The following is a 16905-nucleotide window of genomic DNA, read 5'->3' as shown; positions in this document are numbered from 1 at the left end:
TATAACTTTATGAGACTTGTGAAAACCCTAATTATAAAAATCTCATGATGATAATATACAAAATATCTACATATCGTCACCCAAAGTGCAAAACAAGTATGTAGTTAGCTAGCTAGTGAGTCCCTGAACGAATTGACAATTCAAAACAACAACAAAACAATGAATAACATTATGTGCGCTTGTACATACATATGTACAAGCCTACAGTGATGTGCAATAAAATCAAGTCGCTCGAAAATCAATCCAAATCAAATCAAATTGGAAATTAAGATTTTGTTACTGTTATATAATGTTACCGAGTAAACGAACTGGTGGCAATTGACCCTATTTGCGGACATTTCATACAAAAACGGAAATAAAAAACCAATTGCTTAGGGGTAGTAAAGTTAGTAGAGGAGATCTGGTGAGCGCTTATTTCACCAGCTTCGAACTAGTGTCCAGTAGTGTGGGGGTCTAGGTTGAAACAAACCAGACCAAACAAAGAAAACTATTTTTTTCTCAAGCGTATGCATTAAATTTAAAGTTTTTTCTTATTTTTTAAAAGGAATCATAAAAATATGGATTTTCATGCGTTGTATCGATCTACATAAATAATTTCAATCTGAATTTTTGATCGCACATCACTGTTCTTGCTTATTTAGCGCGTAAATTAGCTTTGTCTTAAATGGATGGGCTCTGATGCTGTTTTTGTTTTTTTTTTTTTGTTACGCCTGGTCAGGTTTCTAAACGAAATCTGACATTTTAATAAAATTAAGTTCACTTCAACTCACAAATTTGGTCATTCGTTTTATATTTCTGATAAATAACTTCCCGCAAGACAGCAATTCCTTGAAATATCAGTTGATTGTACAGAAGAGAAGTGGTCGGAGCCACGGGAAAGGCATTTTAGTTTTTTTGAAAAAATAACAGCTGTTTTGATGACGTCGCTTTACCAATTACTTTGCATATGTTCGCTCTAATTGTGAACGTACATATGTCTGTATGTAAGAGCTATTCAAATCTTATTATTTCACTTTAAATTTAATCTAATTCTAGTTATATACATATGTATATGTACATGCTTATGTTTTTAGATGCATCTGTTATTATCTCGGTCGATTAGCTGAAATTTAATAAACAGTTCAAACTTTTCAAAATAACGCTGATAAGTACACAGCTGCTATCCGTTTTGAAAACATTCCCCTACTATGTTTTCATACAGTTCCAATACAGTGAAATTGAAGAATTCGAACCAATTCACACCGCCGACAGTTCAAGACCCCAAATTTCTCTGATTTGCTCTGAAAAAAGATCAACACATTTTTAATTAATTATATACATATTTATATTATAATCATCCAGTGTTCAAAGGAGATTTATTAATAATAAAATATTTGTATACAAAGCCATTTAACCCTCGGATTAGTATCTTTAAATACTTTTAAGTAGTCGATGTGTGAGAGCTTGCATTGCGTGGTGAAGAGTGATCCAACTTCGGTGGTTGGGTTTCTTGATTTTGGGAAAGACAACTGACAATCAAATGGTTGTATACCACTCAGAAGTTATTGTTCTGCGTTGTTCCAGTAGTATGGAAGGAAACAGGCAACCAAGAGCTTCGTGCGCCAACAACTTTTGTTGATTTCGGCGCATTTGGAAACACCCATACAGTCAACTGCTGTTTACTTTCGGATGTCAACAGTTTCCGGACTAACAATTGATTTTGGACGACCTTCCCGAAATTCATCTTGGAGTGATCTACAATGGTTCTGGATGGAGCTTCATCGTCAAAAACTGAATTGACGCACTCTTGATGAGTTAATCAAAACGTTCTGAGTATGAATACAATAGCTACTGGTATTCGACTAACCAGATAACGCATTATTTGAATAATAATATCCGGTTTCCTGTAAGTCGTCGACTATTCGATTAACGTATATACATAAATTTATTGCAACTTTGCAGTATATAAGCGCTAATTGGGCATTTTCAGAAATTTTCCGCTTGCAACGGATCAACTATTTAAATAGTCGTAATATTGCAACCGTTCGAATAGTATTAATCGGTTAATAATCATACGAACGCTTACAAATAGGTTTTCAGGTTATTCGAATGATTTTAAGAGCCCTAATGCATACCATCAACAAATTCAAACTGTTGCCAAATACCGAAATATAAAAGGCAACCTACATACGTACGTAAATATGTAACACACATGTATACATCCATACAACATGCTAATACACAAAACTAATGTACAAGGGTATAGTATCATCGCAAGATTGTTCTAAAATATTTTAATATTTGTTTATAATTTAAAGTTACAATATGAAATATAATTATTATATACAAAAATGGATGAAGTCCAATCTATCCAGTCTATCTCGATTCGTTTCAAATGTTACAATTAACCGTTAGAAGAATACTGCTGCGAAATCACGTTATAACTTATGCTATACATATTTGTACATGTAAAAAATTGTAATACTATCTATAAACGTTAATTAGTATTGATGCACACATACAATATAAACATAACCGCTTCCTAGATTCTACTTCCGCGTCAAGAGCATTGTGACGCATGGAGATTACAAACAAAAACGCCATTCAATCGCCACTGAAAACAAAATGAATTAATTCGATCATAAAGCAAAACCGATGGGAGTTCATTCTATTTATCCAGTGAAATTTTTAAATTATATCCTTTACAACTGAGGTTATGTAAAAGCTAACCTTCATCATTGACATATGTATGTACATACACACATGCACGAATTTTATTACAATTATTAACTTCAGTCAGTTGAATTGAAGTTGAAGCAATTTCCCTAAATAAATTCGATAATGTTAAATTACAACTGTTTGGTAGCAATTTAAAATTTTTTGATACTCCAACCAATCGCACTGACACAGAGTTGAAAACTGTAACCAAAAAAAAAAAATGTCAACCGATTTTTTTTTATGGATTGAATTGATAACCATAATACGAATTTCAAAACTTCAATCAAATACAGTTGGATTGAAAACTATAATAGGGGCCTAAATTAGCTGAAACTTACTCTGTTGCAAACTGCTGCTTAAACAATCTAAGGACGACACTTCAATTCCGACATCTTCACCTTCAATTCCGACTGTAAACGGAGAGTTTCATTATTTTTTTCTTTTTTACCTGACACCACATTGTTCATACATACATATGTATGTATTTATATACACATGTTTTTATGTATCGTGCGTTGATGTTTTTATTCTTTGTTTTGTTTTGATTTCCAAACCGTCGAGTTTGTTGCTACGTGTCGTTCGTCGCGTTTAAACGGCATATGAGTATAAGTTCCTCTATGTATGCGTATACAAGTAAATATATAATACCCAGTAGTAAATACGATAATTGAACATACATATATTTTGTAATATCTAACATAAAGAAACTTCACCTGTTGCTGAACAAGGAATGCAGAAATACCGAACAACGTCTTTCTTTAATTAATATTTACAGTGTTTTATTGTCACTTCACGATGAGATATTTTTGACAAATTTTATGGAACAAAATATACGCTTCTTTGTGTATAAAAATAAATAATGTTTTTTACTGCCAACATATTCCTAGGCGACTGCAGCTGGGCGCATATCAACCTATGCCTGTACTTATGTATGTATTTGTGACCACATTTTATAGTTTGTGTGACCACACATACAAATGCATATAGCATATGCAAATGTGAACAAAATTATAATAGATCATAATATACATAGTATAAAAGAGAAAAATCTTACAAAATAATAAAAACATTCTTAAGTTTTGAAACAATGTGATAATAGTCCATTAAATTCACCAATAAATTACACCTATATTTTTTACTACACCTTCGAAATCTAAATGAAGCACTCCGGATTTTCAAAGAATCTTAAAACCACATATTCCTCCAAATTGATAATATTCAAAATACTGATAATAACATTCAATTATTAGAGAACCATTCAATTGATAATTATATATAATATTAATTCGTTGAAGGATTTGAATAATTTCCAAGTAGTCTGCTTAATCTCCGCTGCATCCCATATTAGTTTGTGCTACTTGCCTTAGGTGGTGGCCCATTGAAACGTCCAAAGCACAAATAAAAAAAACAGTCTGCCGTCAAATGCATTTTTTCGATTTTGTATATTTGTATGTATATATATATATGCATAGATGAGCGTATGTACATATGTATGCTTGCCGAAATAACTTTGAACTGTCATTACTTAAACGAAACTCCCAATAATTATGCAAACACCAGTCTATTGGATGCACTCTGACGCTTTCGATTACAAGGATTTTAAAACTGTCACATATAAAATGTACTTATATTAAGAATACAATTTTTGACTCCAATTTCAAAGTAATGGAATATTCGTAAGACAAATACTAGTTAAAAAGGCACTAAACAATACTGCAGATTACTTTACTGCATAGATTACAAATTTTGTTATAAATTAAAATTTCTTTACAAATAATACCATAAATATTGGTACCTGTTTGATAATTGTTAGTAACGTTTCTTACTTCTAGTTACTTTATTTAATGCGACATTCTTATTAGGAAACCTAATATTTATTTAATTATTAAACTATCAAAACTATCAAAATTTTAATATTAAAAACATTCTAATAATGCTTTATGCATATGATTATTTCCAAATTTGTAGATTTTTACAGTTACCAAATTATTATGCTTAATAAATATTATCATATATTTACATACGTTATATAACTGTAAACTCTTTGTTGAATAACATAAAAGCAAATTAAGCAAATAAAAGAAATTCAAGCCTAGACAATTGATCATGTTGAATATGTATATCCTTGACTGTAAACTTTACCTATCTACCTACTTATACGCTTACAATAGTATCCATGGAATAATCGTAAATATTCGTAGATATTAGTTACTCATTTGCAAACCCCCACTACTCCGGCTACCCGTCGATGTTGATGTGCTTAGTCCAAGCTGTAAAACTAGTTCATCGTAGTCTTCTAAGGATGTTTCAAATTCCTCTAATTGTTCTACCGCTACATCCGTTTGAGTTTCGTTCAGTCCAAGAAGTGGTGGTGCGTGATAACAATCACGGTAAAACTTCGCCAAATCATTGACATGTGAATTTGGTAACGCAAAAGGAAAATTTAATTCTTTGAGAAGGTTATCATCTTCGGGCCGATTTTTCATTGCGTTATTGCGGGAAGACGTAGGGGCGGGTATAAGCAGACTTTTCATAGGCGACTGCGAGAGTGCTGAATTAGCGGCAGATGACTTCGCTTGTAAGCCATTTTGCCCATTCTCTAAGCTCTTAAAAGCAATAACGTTGTTGTTATTATTTGCCTGGGAACTATTGTTAGTTTTATTTCCAATTACAGCATTATTATTTTGAACAGTCTGTTCTGGCCCATTACCAGAAGTAGGTGCAGAAATGCTACCATCGCTCTTTTTATTTAAGGACTCTACCGAACCAACAGAACCTCCGCTTTCCTGTCGTGGGCGTCGCAACAACCATTCGAATGGAGGAGTTTCTGGCAAAATATAGTCTTTTTCAGTCCACTGCCGCAATTTACCAACATCGGTAAAGGCTCCTGGCCGCAGAGGCTTCTCAATATCAATTATTTTCTTTTCGCCATTAACTCCTGTGCCTCTTTTCAGTCCTGCGATAGACAAATTTTGAGTAGGAGAAGAATCGCCACGTCGAAAATGGTCAGATTTTAGCATAATTTGATTTGATTCTCCATTGTGACCCTCTGAGGTGGTAGGGGTAATGGTCATTTTAGTTCGATAAGAAACGGACATACTTAACGTACCAACAATAGTATTTAGTTGGCCGATTTTAACATTTTTATGACCTTCACCCAAAGTATGTAACTGTGGCCGATCGACGTAAATACGATAGTAAATTCCATATGCTTCTGGACATTGACGTCGTGACAATTTATAACCAGGAGTGGCTCGTGTCAAAGAAATTAGTGACTTTAGTAGAATACCCATACGATTATAAATGGCATGTGCCGCTTTTAATGTCTGCTGCTCTGACATAGGCGCACCAGTCCCATTCATAACAACGCCTTTTCCGTTTTCAACGTTTTTTATGAGAACTTCACATATATCATCTTTACAATTTTTGTGACATCCAGGTAATTGAATGTCCAATGACCATACTTCTAATACCATTTGATCTCCCTCTACTGTGCGTAAGGAAATTTCTACACACAAAGGCAGTCGCTTTAGTATACTTTGGCCGGGCTCCAACGATAATGCACGCTTTGTCTCGGCATATATATCAGGATGGTCTTGAATAACTATATTAAACCAATCACTACCAGTAGCCAAAGGATTACATGGGGTCTGTATCTTCTCACCCAAGCGCGACTGCACTACAACTTGAGTAGACTTCAGCGCTAAAAATTTTATAAACTTCTCCACATCCTTTTCGGCAGCATTTAAATTGACACGTTGGCCAGACATCTTTTTCTTTCATATACACTTCAAATGTTTTCGATAGTGGGCGTGTTTTTACCAATTTCCACCAGAACCAAATTTTAGTTTTATTTGGACTCTGTTATTTACACAGTTCAAAGTACGTTGTTTGTTAACGTTTTCTATTTACCGCACACTATAATTATTTAGCTATCAGATATTTAGTTTGTTCAAAATATTTTCTATCGAATTTTTTTCATTTGCTTTGAGGTTCATTCGTAGCAATTGCGTTTTCACTTTATTAAACACAAAATTTCATTTGTACTTTTAAAACTCTTTAAAATTTTACATATTATTTTTATGAATTTCAAATCACTTCACATTATTTCAGGGTCAATTTAAGAACATTTTTTGTTTTACAAAGACATTCCTTTATTTTAAATGTGACAATTTTCATAACATCTATTTTCAATCAAACACGTAAACGATGTGAATTGACGACACCATATTTACGAGCGCAGAAACATTCGGGCTAAAGTGTTTTAAAACGGAGAGATGGCAACAGTGTTACCGCTGCTGTGCTCAAACAAAAATTTATGAATCGATTGTTTTCATCTAAAGCATGAATGAATCCTATTCAAGAAATTCAATGGAGTTCAATAAAACAATAGTAATAAATAAAATTATACATGCAATATATATAAAGATATATATTTAAACATCCATTAATCCTAAACTTATGGCCCTTTCATACAACTTTTCATGCTTTGGTTGACAATTCACGTTTTGACAACGAAGCGAGGTATGCCAGAATGAACGCTTTGCTTTCAGTGCTCCTCTTTAATAAAAATGGCAATTTTCGCCCAACATTTATCTTCGCCCTCCTACGTTTGGCTTCGATGAGAACGTACTCATAAAAAAATACATTCTAATAATGAACTAATAGAATGTAGGTATATAGGTTAATAAAAACGATAATAATGGAATTTGGGATTACAACAATTAGCTGTACTTGGTTTGAATTCTTCACTAGAGATAAATGTTACGACATGTATGTATGTAGGAGAAGAATTTGAACTCTTCTATTTTCGAGTCTCCTGATTTTGAACTTTGGTAAAATCCTATCAATGTGCACGAGAACCCCTCCAAAAACCTTCTCTGCATCATCGTTGGATTAGTGTTATAATAGATATTTTTTTTATAACTGGAAAAGGTAACTCTAAATACGCGAACTTGAAACCCTGAGAACGTCAAATTTATTGTTTTAAAATCTAAGAAAAACAGATGAATGCCATAAAAATAGAGCAAAGAAGAAAAACTAACAAATTTTAATAGCGCCGTTTTAAAAACTAGAACCAACATTAAAAAACGAATAATATTCAACAGAGAAAAGTCAAAGATTACACATACATTTTTTCAGTGAAATTGAGAGTAAGCTCGGCTGTCGAAAGAAAAGAAACTGAAATCTTTACACATTACTGTCAATGTTAAATAATTTGTTTTAACATAGGTTTTCGCAATTTTGTATTCTGTTATTTTTAAGTTTCTATATACACATATTTTTAAAGAGGTAAGTTTTTCTTTATAAAATCGTTAATATATACTGGTTGCAGATATCGACGAAAATTATTTAAGAAACTTACCAATGAGATTGTTGTCATAGCATTAATAAAAATATGAGTTTTATTGATTTTCGGAATTAAATTAGATAGGAGAATTATTTTGAATTGAAAAACGCAAAATGTTTGGTGGTTTTCGATGCACGGTCCCGGCGGATGCCGATCGTAAAGTAGATACATCCAATAACCTTTTTATAGAGACTGTTATGGAGCAGGAGCGGCGTGTAAAGGATTTAAAAGCTCAGGAAATACAAATGACAGCCGAGAACCCACGTATACGCACTCAGCAAGAAACAACAGATATTTCAATAGAACTAAAAGCACAAAAAGTTGAAGATTTCCTAGATAAAAAACGGCGACAGCAGCTTCGTCAAAATAACTTGGATCTGCGGCAGTTAGAAAAACAGTTGAAAGCTGCATTTATTTCTAAACAACTAGCAGAGCAAAAGGTCGCAACCGACAAATTAAAGCTGGAGCAAATGAAAAAGAAACGTTTAGAGGACGTTGAGTTTGATGCGGAGCAAAAGCGTTGCAAAGAGGCACTAGTGGAAATAGAAAAAAAAGAATTAAAAAAGAAACAAGAATTCCGCAACGTCCTCCTAAGTCAAATGGAAGAATCCCAACAACGACGAAAAATTGAATATACTGAAGTTCTAAAAGAAAGGGATGAGATGCAAAAATTATTGCAAAAGTACAAAGCAGAGCACGAAGCTGAGTTAATGGAAATTGAGCGAAGAAAGGAAAATGCGAAAAAGGAAATGGACGAGTTCAAAAGACTGCAAGACGCTCTTAAATTAGAAAATATGGCTCAAAAGATGGATGAAGTGGAACGATTCCAGGCAATGATGAAAGAACGGGAGGAGAAGAATTTACAAACCAAATTGGAAAGAGAAGCTGAAACCCAAAGGAGGGCAGAATTAAGTGATCGAATTGGACAACAATTGTATAATGTTGAAGTATGTATTTAACTATTTAAATTTCTGCAATGTTGTTTGTTTTTATACGATATAATTTTTTTAATTTTATAGAGCGAAAAACGAAAACGCGAAAATCTTTTGTTGGATTTATTGGTTGAGGAACGAAATACAAACGAAGACATCAGATATAAACAAAATCTAGAAAAACAATGGAACGATCGCTTACAAATGCGTAGGGAATTTGAACGTTATCGTGCGGAACGAGATCGTCGTAAACTTGAGCAAGAGCAAAATGAAGACGCTATATTCCTAGCTGATATGCGAAAACAGTTGGCTGAACGCGATAAATTAGATCAATTAGCGGATGAAAAACGTCGTCAAAAAATAAGAGAACATGGTCGGGCAATACAGGAAATGATTGAGTTGCGCCGATGTCAGCGTGCCATTGATGCTGCTGAAGAGATTAAGTGGCATGAATATTTGTTAAGTGAAGAAAGGAAACAGTATGTACATAATATAGAAGTTATTAGTTTATTAAAATTTATTAATATATCCCAGATTGAAAATGGTTGAAGACGAACGCCTACAAATGCTCAAAAGAGCTCCAGTCGACGTATTGCGGTACCTTCCTTCTGGTGTGTTAAAGGATACAGATCGAAAAGTTCTTGGTCTTCCCAATCAGGGTAAAAAGGCTTAATTTCTGCATTTGTGTTAAAATATTGTACCTGTTTTGGTTTCAAATGAAAATATTTTATGCCTTCTATTTTATTAATAAATTCTTTTATATTATACTTACCAATGATATAAAACTTGTTCTATAAGTTTACTTAAAAAAGCAATCGAATAAAATACATTTGTCAATAAACAAGGTTCAAGCAGAAAATATTGAAATATTGGAGGTGTTCGAACTACCAGATAGCTGCACCAATATTGGGAATAAATTGCTATACTGCCGTAGTGATTGAAAGTCGAACAATCCCATTTTCATGGGTCTATCACATTTTTCTTTCTAATTTTCTTAACATTTGATAGAACAAATTCGATTCGACTTTCCGACTTTTGCGGTTGCATTATCATTACTATCAGTGAACCTAGAAGCAAAAAACATTAAATTGGAAATAATATACACACCACTGTATACAACAGGATTATTTTATTATAAGAATTTGGGAAATGTATAAAATCTAGAGTTACAATAATCGATAGGTTGCTAAGAATGGGCAAGAAACTTTTTTCTGTGTGAACGCAGCCTTAGGTAGAACAAAATGTCAAAAATATTGTCAATTATGATTTATTTAATTAGAAACGGCAACACTGTTTGGGTTATCCATTAAGCAAAATAATTTAATTGCACGTGTGTTTCTAATTATTGCGATTTTCTATTACTATTGAATTATTTACTGATTTAAAAAATTGCAATGCCTCCAATTCGAAAAAATAAATCCGACAGTTCTAGTAGAAGAGAGAAACAGACTCTGGAGTCGAGTGGCGTAGTTTCAGGACAAGTACGTATTAATGTTGACATTTTAGTAACAACCTTTGGGTCTTTAGATTGCAAATTAATTTTAACCATACGGTTAAAAAATACAATAATTAACGCCATTTTAAACTGTTACAGTTAGATAAAAGGTTGAAGCAACAGCAACAAAAAAATAATGATAAACGAGGGATTGTATTTATTAAGCACTTACCACATGGATTTTTCGAAGAACAATTGAAGAATTATTTTGAGCAATTTGGTAAGGTGACACGTTTGCGACTTGGCCGTTCCCGGCGTACTGGTACCAGCAAAGGCTTTGCATTTGTAGAATTTGAATACCCTGAAGTTGCAGAGGTGGCGGCTGAGACAATGGATAATTATCTCATGTTTAAAAAAGTTGTTAAGGCTGCGTATATTCCTCCAGAGAAACAACTTTATAACTATTTCAAAACATCATTACGTAGAGTAAAGAATAAGGTGAGCAAATTCGAATATGTCCATTGCAACTATATATTTTGAATGTGTTATCTATTCTTAGGCTGGCAAAGAAATTTATGTATCTCACAAGACGGCAGCAATACAGCGCAAAGTGAAGCAAATGAACAACTGGTCGAACAAGAGTTATCAAAAACGTGCCTTGAAAAAATTAGAAAAAGTAGAAAAGCTAAATCAGAAATATGCCCATTTAGGTATTGACTTTTCGAAAGTTCTCATTGAACCCAATAAAATAGAACACAAAACTGAAGAAGTGAACGATGCAAATGAAAATAAATTGAAAAGTGGCAGTTTGGATAAAAGTAAAAATTCAAAAACACTTAATAAAACCATAGAACTCGAGGACCTATTAGGTAATACATTGAATGATGATTCCGCAGATGAGGACTATGTTGTGCAGTCCCAAAGTGATGAAGAAAGTCCAGACATTGATAGCGAACAGTCTGATTCAAGCACCGATGAGGAGACATATGGATTTGCCAGAAGTTCCGACAGTGAAGAAAGTGATAGAGGGGAAAAAGCTAAGCAAAGGAGTATTCCCTTGGGCAAGTCTTTTAAAGCGGCGAAAGTAGATAATTTCGAAAAACTAATTAAGCGAAAACCACAAACTGGTGGTATACAGAAGGCTAAGAAAATAGTTAAGCCCCCAATTGTAAAGAAAACTTCAAAGAGTATCTTACAATTAACGGCAGCGAAGGAAATCGTAAAAGCTGTGCCAACCAAGAAAGGAAAATCGGCGGTGTTAAAAACTAAATCGTCTAAATTACAAAAGATTAGGAAATAGATTGTTTTTATCGTATATATTATTATTATCTTTAAATTTTCACAAATATTACAAAGTAATAAATAAGAAATATTTAAATTTCTATATAATCAGTTGGCTATTTATTTTTGGGAATACATCAGAATTTTGGGACTCCAGTTTAAGCCGCTTCCATTTCATACGCCGATTTTGAAACCATACTTTAACCTTAAATTAAGATTATTAAATAATATTTCATAAAGTTTGATTTATTCGGCATCTCTCCACCTGTCGTTCTGTTAAATCTAAGGCAACCGCTATTTCATATCTTCTAAGCCGTGTTAAATAATTTGAATGTACAAATTCGGCTTCCAGCTCCCTGATTTGTTCTTTAGTAAATGCGGTTCTCTCTTTACGAGGTATACTAAAACTAACTGAAATTCCGTGCGGTTTAGTATCTAGAATTAAAAAAGTATAATCTTAGATATATATTATATACATAAGTACTAATATCAATATATCTCTCTATTTGAGTGACATTGTTTCATATATACTAATTCATAAATACGAAACCTTTTTGATAAAAGTGTGATTACCGTTATCAAACAACGGAAGGACAACTTCGAAACTTTAGAAAGTTATTGAAATATTAAATTATATATGTACAAAGGACTTGATATCGACAACAACGATAAGTCCGTGTGTATATTTGCCTCTGTACCGAAAATAAGAGTGAAATTTCGAGAGTCTCAAGGATATTAAATGATCAGTTTTCCTGACGATACTGAAAATGTGTAAAATTGGTTCTATTCTTCACCTAGCCCTCATAAATCTAATATGATTTGTATTATTCTGGTTTACTTTACACCAAATCGGTGAGCATAAAATTAGGCGATCAATTTATTTCGAGATCGAGATATTATAATGGTTTTCGATCTTCTGATTAACATATGTACATAGATATGGGTTAATGAGTCAAATATCTCTATATAATCAAGATAATGAATTTCGTTGCTTTTTTACACCACATTTATAGGTAATCGATTCACAACTTCGTCTAATAATGAACGTCGATATATGTATGTATGTAACCATATAATTAAAGCCTGATTATACACTGTATTACTAACTGTAATTTCACTCCTTTCTCCTTGAATTTGATACAACAGTGATACGGTGATTTCACTCTTTTCATTGCTGCAACTTACATCCACGTTCGATATTTACGTTTATAAAGGGCTTTTTTTTTATTATTTATTTTATTGTTCAGTTATTAAAGAGATATTTGTGATTTACCTTAACAGCACAATAACAGAAAGGTTTATCGATTATTTTTAAACTTACAAAATGAATTTTTATTTCTCTCCCCTTCTACATTAATTTCGATCTCGGATCTTGATGAAAGATGATTTTGCAAATTCAGTTCGGAACGATTCGACATATTTGGTACATTTAATATTGTCGAATATTCTTGTATATTATCATCATTCCATCTCGTCGTTAGTTTATCATTGACGAATTCAATATTGTTCCGACTGTTAGTCCACTCAGGTACAAGACTATTAGATTCTGTTGTTCTACCAAGAATGGGATCGCTGTAATTATAGAACACTTCGAAATCTGTCGGTGGAACATGGCTATGAATAAAAGCACTCGCCGTTAATGAGCGGTTGGTACTCATTATTAAATCTTATTTCTACAATGATCAAATTCAAACTAAATACAACTCAGAGGAAAGAAAAAGTTCACACTGAAGTTATTTCCCCAAAAAGTTGGTGATTTCTTATTGGCTGATTATATGATATATATACATATACTAGTGCATGCGTAGATAAGTATATCTCAACCATGATTGGTCGCAAAGTTAAATGAGTGTATACATGTGTGTAGACAATTTATTGTGCGGCAGTCCATATGGTTTTTCACTTATGAGTCTTATTATGTGTGGTCGATACATGTATTTTGCATGGCTATCTTTGTAACGGGTGATCAAATTGGAGGTACTTTTTTCAACAGCCTTTTTTGACAGATCACGTGTGTGTGTGCTGTCAAACAACACACAACTGTCATGATATTTTTGCTCGGTATTGTTTGGCATTTTATCATGGAAGGACCTACGCCTGAACAACGTTTACAATTCGTTCAACTCTATCTAGGTATTCTGTAAAGAATGTGTCTCGCGCACTTCGCTCAACTTGTGGTCAACGTAATCGGGCTACTGAGCGTACTATTCACTGCACCATCACCCATCTCGAGACCCAGAATTAATTATTGGATAATATTAGACCGAATAGACCACGTCCAACACGCAGTGAAGAAAATATAGCAGCCGTAGCTGAAAGTGTACACGAAGATCGTGGAGAGTCGACTCTGCGCTGTTCGCAGCAACTCGGACTGGCGTATGGATCGACTTGGGGCATTTTACGTCGAGATCTTAAATTGAAAGCGTACAAAATACAGCTTGTGCAAGAACTGAAGCCGATCGACCTTGCCAAATGACATCGTTTTGCTCTATGGGCTCTTTGAAAGTTCCAAGAAGATCCGACCATTTTGAGCCAAATTTTTTTCAGCGATGAGGCCTATTTTTAGCTCAATGGGTATACAAACAAGCAAAATTGCCGCATTTGGGACGAAGAGCAATCTGAAGAGATTGAAAAGCTGCCATTTCATCCAGAAAAATAACGATTTGGTGTGATCTTTGGACCGGTACAAGCATCGGTTCATATTGCTTCAAAAATTAATACGATGAGAACGCAACCGTCAACGAAGACCGTTATCGCGCCTGATAACCGACTATTTTATGCCTCAAATTGAAGTTCGTGATCTCGGCGACATTTGGTTTTAACAAGACGGCGATACTTCTCACACATCGCATCAAGCAATGGATTTTTTGAGAGAACACTTCGGTGAACAGATAATTTTACGTTTTGGTTCGGTCACCAAGATTGTATGATATCCGTATCACATCGACTTTTTCTTGTGGGTATATGTAAAGTCTAAAGTCTATGCGGACAATCCCGCTTCGATTCAGGCATTGAAGCAAAACATCATTTTTGTCATTCGCTTGTTATCAGTCGAAATGCTCGAACGAGGCACCGGAAATTGGACTCAATCACCATCTGAGACGTAGCCGCGGCCAACATTTGAAAGAGTTAATGTTTAAAAAATAAATTCCAAAGAATGTTCTTTCGAATGATAGCAAATATTCCCCATTAAATTTGAAGTTTCTGAGTTTTTTCTTTTTTCCCTAACCTTGAAATGGGTCACCCTTTGTATACATTCAGTCAATTCCGGTCATAATTTAAAACTGTTGTGACAAAACCACTTAGAACTGTGTTATGTTTAACGATTATGAGGAGAAAAGAGGAAGTTGAGGAAAAGAATTCAAGTGCATTGTGGCTGTGGGAGATGCGGCGCAATGCACATCTGTGATACAAATATGAAAAGTGCATAGAAATAAACATACCAGCGTACGTACTCATATACTTATGGTATGTACATACACACATACGTACATATATTTTGTTGGTATCCGGTTAGGTCACTTCCAGAGCAATTCTTTCATCGTAACTTTTTAATCGTTTTGTTGTTTGCATAATTTGATTTCAGTTTGAGATGACGACTTTGATGATTAGATATTGTATGTACATATGGATATAGTACTATATATGTACATACAAATATCATAAACACATATGTAAATTATCAAGAATATGGGAGTTCTCTGGCTATATAAATTGATACTTACAGATAAATTACTTGCATATGTACATACTTACATATGTACACGTACACATATGTATGTATGCTACCTAATTATTTTCTTACTAAATAATATACTACCTACTATATATTATTACTTTGTATATACATATGTATGTATGTATAGGTTCTATATTCACTTATATAATTTTAAGAATTTCACTTAATAATTCATAAAAGGTAAAAGTTCAGCAATCAAAACTAAAGCACCCCTTATACAAAACAAATCCAGTATTGAATGAATATAAATTAAATATTTGCTAACATGATACATACATACATACATAAGTATGTATTTAGACACATAATGTTACTACTCCCCAACGCTTCAGAACAAAATTTTGCAAAAAGTTTAGATAGTTCAACGTCGTTAGTAATGTCACAATAATAAGTGATTGTAAAAGTAGTATACCTGTACATAGCTCGGCTAGAGAATAGTGTAAAATATTTCCGTAACAAATCACAGCTTAAAAGAAAGTACAGGCAAATATCAACAATCTTTCATTGTGACCCTCGTTAGGAAAATAGTGAAAGCCTTCTTGACAGGCAGTGGCGTAGCTACAACTTCGAGCGCCCGGGGCCAAGGATGGTCTGCCGCCCCCCTTTATCTACCTACCTACAAGTTTCATGAGGTGGTTCGAACAAAAGTGAATTTTTACAACATATCTTCGATATTAAGTATATAAAATTTAGGAACTAGAAGCCACGCAAATTCTGAAGTTCCAAAATTCTCACAATATGGTTTTTGAGGAAATTGATAGTAAATTTACAAGACATCTTATTAAAAGCCATAGAAAAAACCCATTTCCACAATTTGCAGGAATTTTTGCCTGAATTGGAGTTTTTAAATACCATTTTTGAAAATTTGGAGAAATAAAAGTATTTGTTACATTCAAAGCATAGGGTAACTGTGAGAGTGACACGTCGCTAGACAAAGCTAGAAAAGTGCATTTTTAAGTTCTATCACTATTTTTAAGAAAGATATAAGACAAATTCAAAGACTGAAGAGTATTCGAGTAAAAATTAATATTTTTCATTGTTATTCAGATAATTACATTGTGATTGTACAACTCTTTATCTTTTATAATAAATTTTGTAAAGAAATTTGTTGAAGTATTTTTCTGAATATTAAAAACAGCGAAGATGTTTTGCCGCCCCAAGACGTTGCGTCCGGGCCCATAATAGGCATCAAATATGATAGATTCGCTGCTTGTAACGTTCCGAAATCGAAGACAAAAATCTGAGGAACATTTTCGATCCATGGAAAAAATGGCGGCGGAACTGAAAGTTGCCGTAGAAAAATTAAGAATCTACGGCCGACAAACAAAACGGATGCAATCAGCCAAGATTTGAATACGCGCTTTTCTGGAATATTATACAGTGGCGGATTTCAACTGAGTTTGCTGCTTCCAGAAAAAGTATGTGCTTTGAAAATCCAAGATAGATAGATGCCATTGGGGGCAGAAGCAAA

At 33.6% G+C, this 16905-nt stretch overlaps 4 protein-coding genes and 1 long non-coding RNA gene across 6 annotated transcripts; 2 read left to right on the top strand and 3 right to left on the bottom strand.

Moving 5' to 3' along the window:
- Positions 1-4120: 4120 nt before the first annotated feature.
- LOC126757230 (autophagy-related protein 13 homolog) lies at positions 4121-6926 on the bottom strand. Its single transcript, XM_050470961.1, has one exon. The coding sequence runs from the start codon at positions 6465-6467 to the stop codon at positions 4902-4904; it is 1566 nt and encodes a 521-aa protein (XP_050326918.1). The 5' UTR covers positions 6468-6926; the 3' UTR covers positions 4121-4901.
- A 754-nt stretch (positions 6927-7680) lies between these two features.
- On the top strand, positions 7681-9754 carry LOC126755669 (meiosis-specific nuclear structural protein 1-like). Of its 2 annotated transcripts, XM_050468414.1 has the most exons (4): positions 7681-7989; positions 8237-8994; positions 9067-9458; positions 9514-9754. In XM_050468414.1, exons 2-4 carry the CDS (start codon positions 8245-8247, stop codon positions 9650-9652), a joined length of 1281 nt encoding a protein of 426 aa, XP_050324371.1. In that variant the 5' UTR covers positions 7681-7989; positions 8237-8244; the 3' UTR covers positions 9653-9754. The 2 variants fall into 2 exon arrangements, with proteins under 2 accessions (XP_050324371.1, XP_050324363.1); XM_050468406.1 differs by lacking the exon at positions 7681-7989 and having other exon boundaries at positions 7996-8994.
- On the bottom strand, positions 9464-10228 carry LOC126755682 (uncharacterized). The gene is made up of 2 exons (XR_007666515.1): positions 9752-10228; positions 9464-9680 (listed from the first exon to the last, which is right to left on the bottom strand). It is a non-coding gene; the product is annotated as an uncharacterized LOC126755682 (long non-coding RNA).
- Positions 10229-10260: 32 nt separating this feature from the next.
- Positions 10261-11803, top strand: LOC126755653 (MKI67 FHA domain-interacting nucleolar phosphoprotein). The gene is made up of 3 exons (XM_050468382.1): positions 10261-10460; positions 10574-10912; positions 10974-11803. The coding sequence occupies exons 1-3, from the start codon at positions 10374-10376 to the stop codon at positions 11712-11714; spliced, it is 1167 nt and encodes a 388-aa protein (XP_050324339.1). The 5' UTR covers positions 10261-10373; the 3' UTR covers positions 11715-11803.
- On the bottom strand, positions 11796-13421 carry LOC126755659 (homeobox protein Hox-A9a). Its single transcript, XM_050468395.1, has 3 exons — positions 13017-13421; positions 11961-12130; positions 11796-11900 (listed from the first exon to the last, which is right to left on the bottom strand). The coding sequence occupies exons 1-3, from the start codon at positions 13351-13353 to the stop codon at positions 11796-11798; spliced, it is 612 nt and encodes a 203-aa protein (XP_050324352.1). The 5' UTR covers positions 13354-13421.
- Between the last annotated feature and the right edge of the window lie 3484 nt (positions 13422-16905).

Source organism: Bactrocera neohumeralis, chromosome 2, assembly GCF_024586455.1.
Source record: "Bactrocera neohumeralis isolate Rockhampton chromosome 2, APGP_CSIRO_Bneo_wtdbg2-racon-allhic-juicebox.fasta_v2, whole genome shotgun sequence".
Classification (NCBI taxonomy): domain Eukaryota; kingdom Metazoa; phylum Arthropoda; class Insecta; order Diptera; family Tephritidae; genus Bactrocera; species Bactrocera neohumeralis.
Note: the sequence above shows the minus strand (reverse complement) of the source record. Positions and strands in the feature narration are given on the sequence as shown.

Excerpts from the sequence above, each read along its gene's own strand:
- LOC126757230 (XM_050470961.1), bottom strand. The coding sequence starts at position 6,467 with ATGTCTGGCCAACGTGTCAATTTAAATGCTGCCGAAAAGGATGTGGAG.
- LOC126755659 (XM_050468395.1), bottom strand. The coding sequence starts at position 13,353 with ATGAGTACCAACCGCTCATTAACGGCGAGTGCTTTTATTCATAGCCAT. Across the intron at positions 12,131-13,016 it reads GAGAAATAAAAATTCATTTT|ATACTAAACCGCACGGAATT; the intron begins GTAAGTTTAAAA and ends TTTTAATTCTAG. Across the intron at positions 11,901-11,960 it reads TAGATTTAACAGAACGACAG|GTTAAAGTATGGTTTCAAAA; the intron begins GTGGAGAGATGC and ends TCTTAATTTAAG.
- LOC126755669 (XM_050468406.1), top strand. The coding sequence starts at position 8,161 with ATGTTTGGTGGTTTTCGATGCACGGTCCCGGCGGATGCCGATCGTAAA. Across the intron at positions 8,995-9,066 it reads AACAATTGTATAATGTTGAA|AGCGAAAAACGAAAACGCGA; the intron begins GTATGTATTTAA and ends TTAATTTTATAG. Across the intron at positions 9,459-9,513 it reads TTAAGTGAAGAAAGGAAACA|ATTGAAAATGGTTGAAGACG; the intron begins GTATGTACATAA and ends AATATATCCCAG.
- LOC126755653 (XM_050468382.1), top strand. The coding sequence starts at position 10,374 with ATGCCTCCAATTCGAAAAAATAAATCCGACAGTTCTAGTAGAAGAGAG. Across the intron at positions 10,461-10,573 it reads GTGGCGTAGTTTCAGGACAA|TTAGATAAAAGGTTGAAGCA; the intron begins GTACGTATTAAT and ends AAACTGTTACAG. Across the intron at positions 10,913-10,973 it reads TACGTAGAGTAAAGAATAAG|GCTGGCAAAGAAATTTATGT; the intron begins GTGAGCAAATTC and ends ATCTATTCTTAG.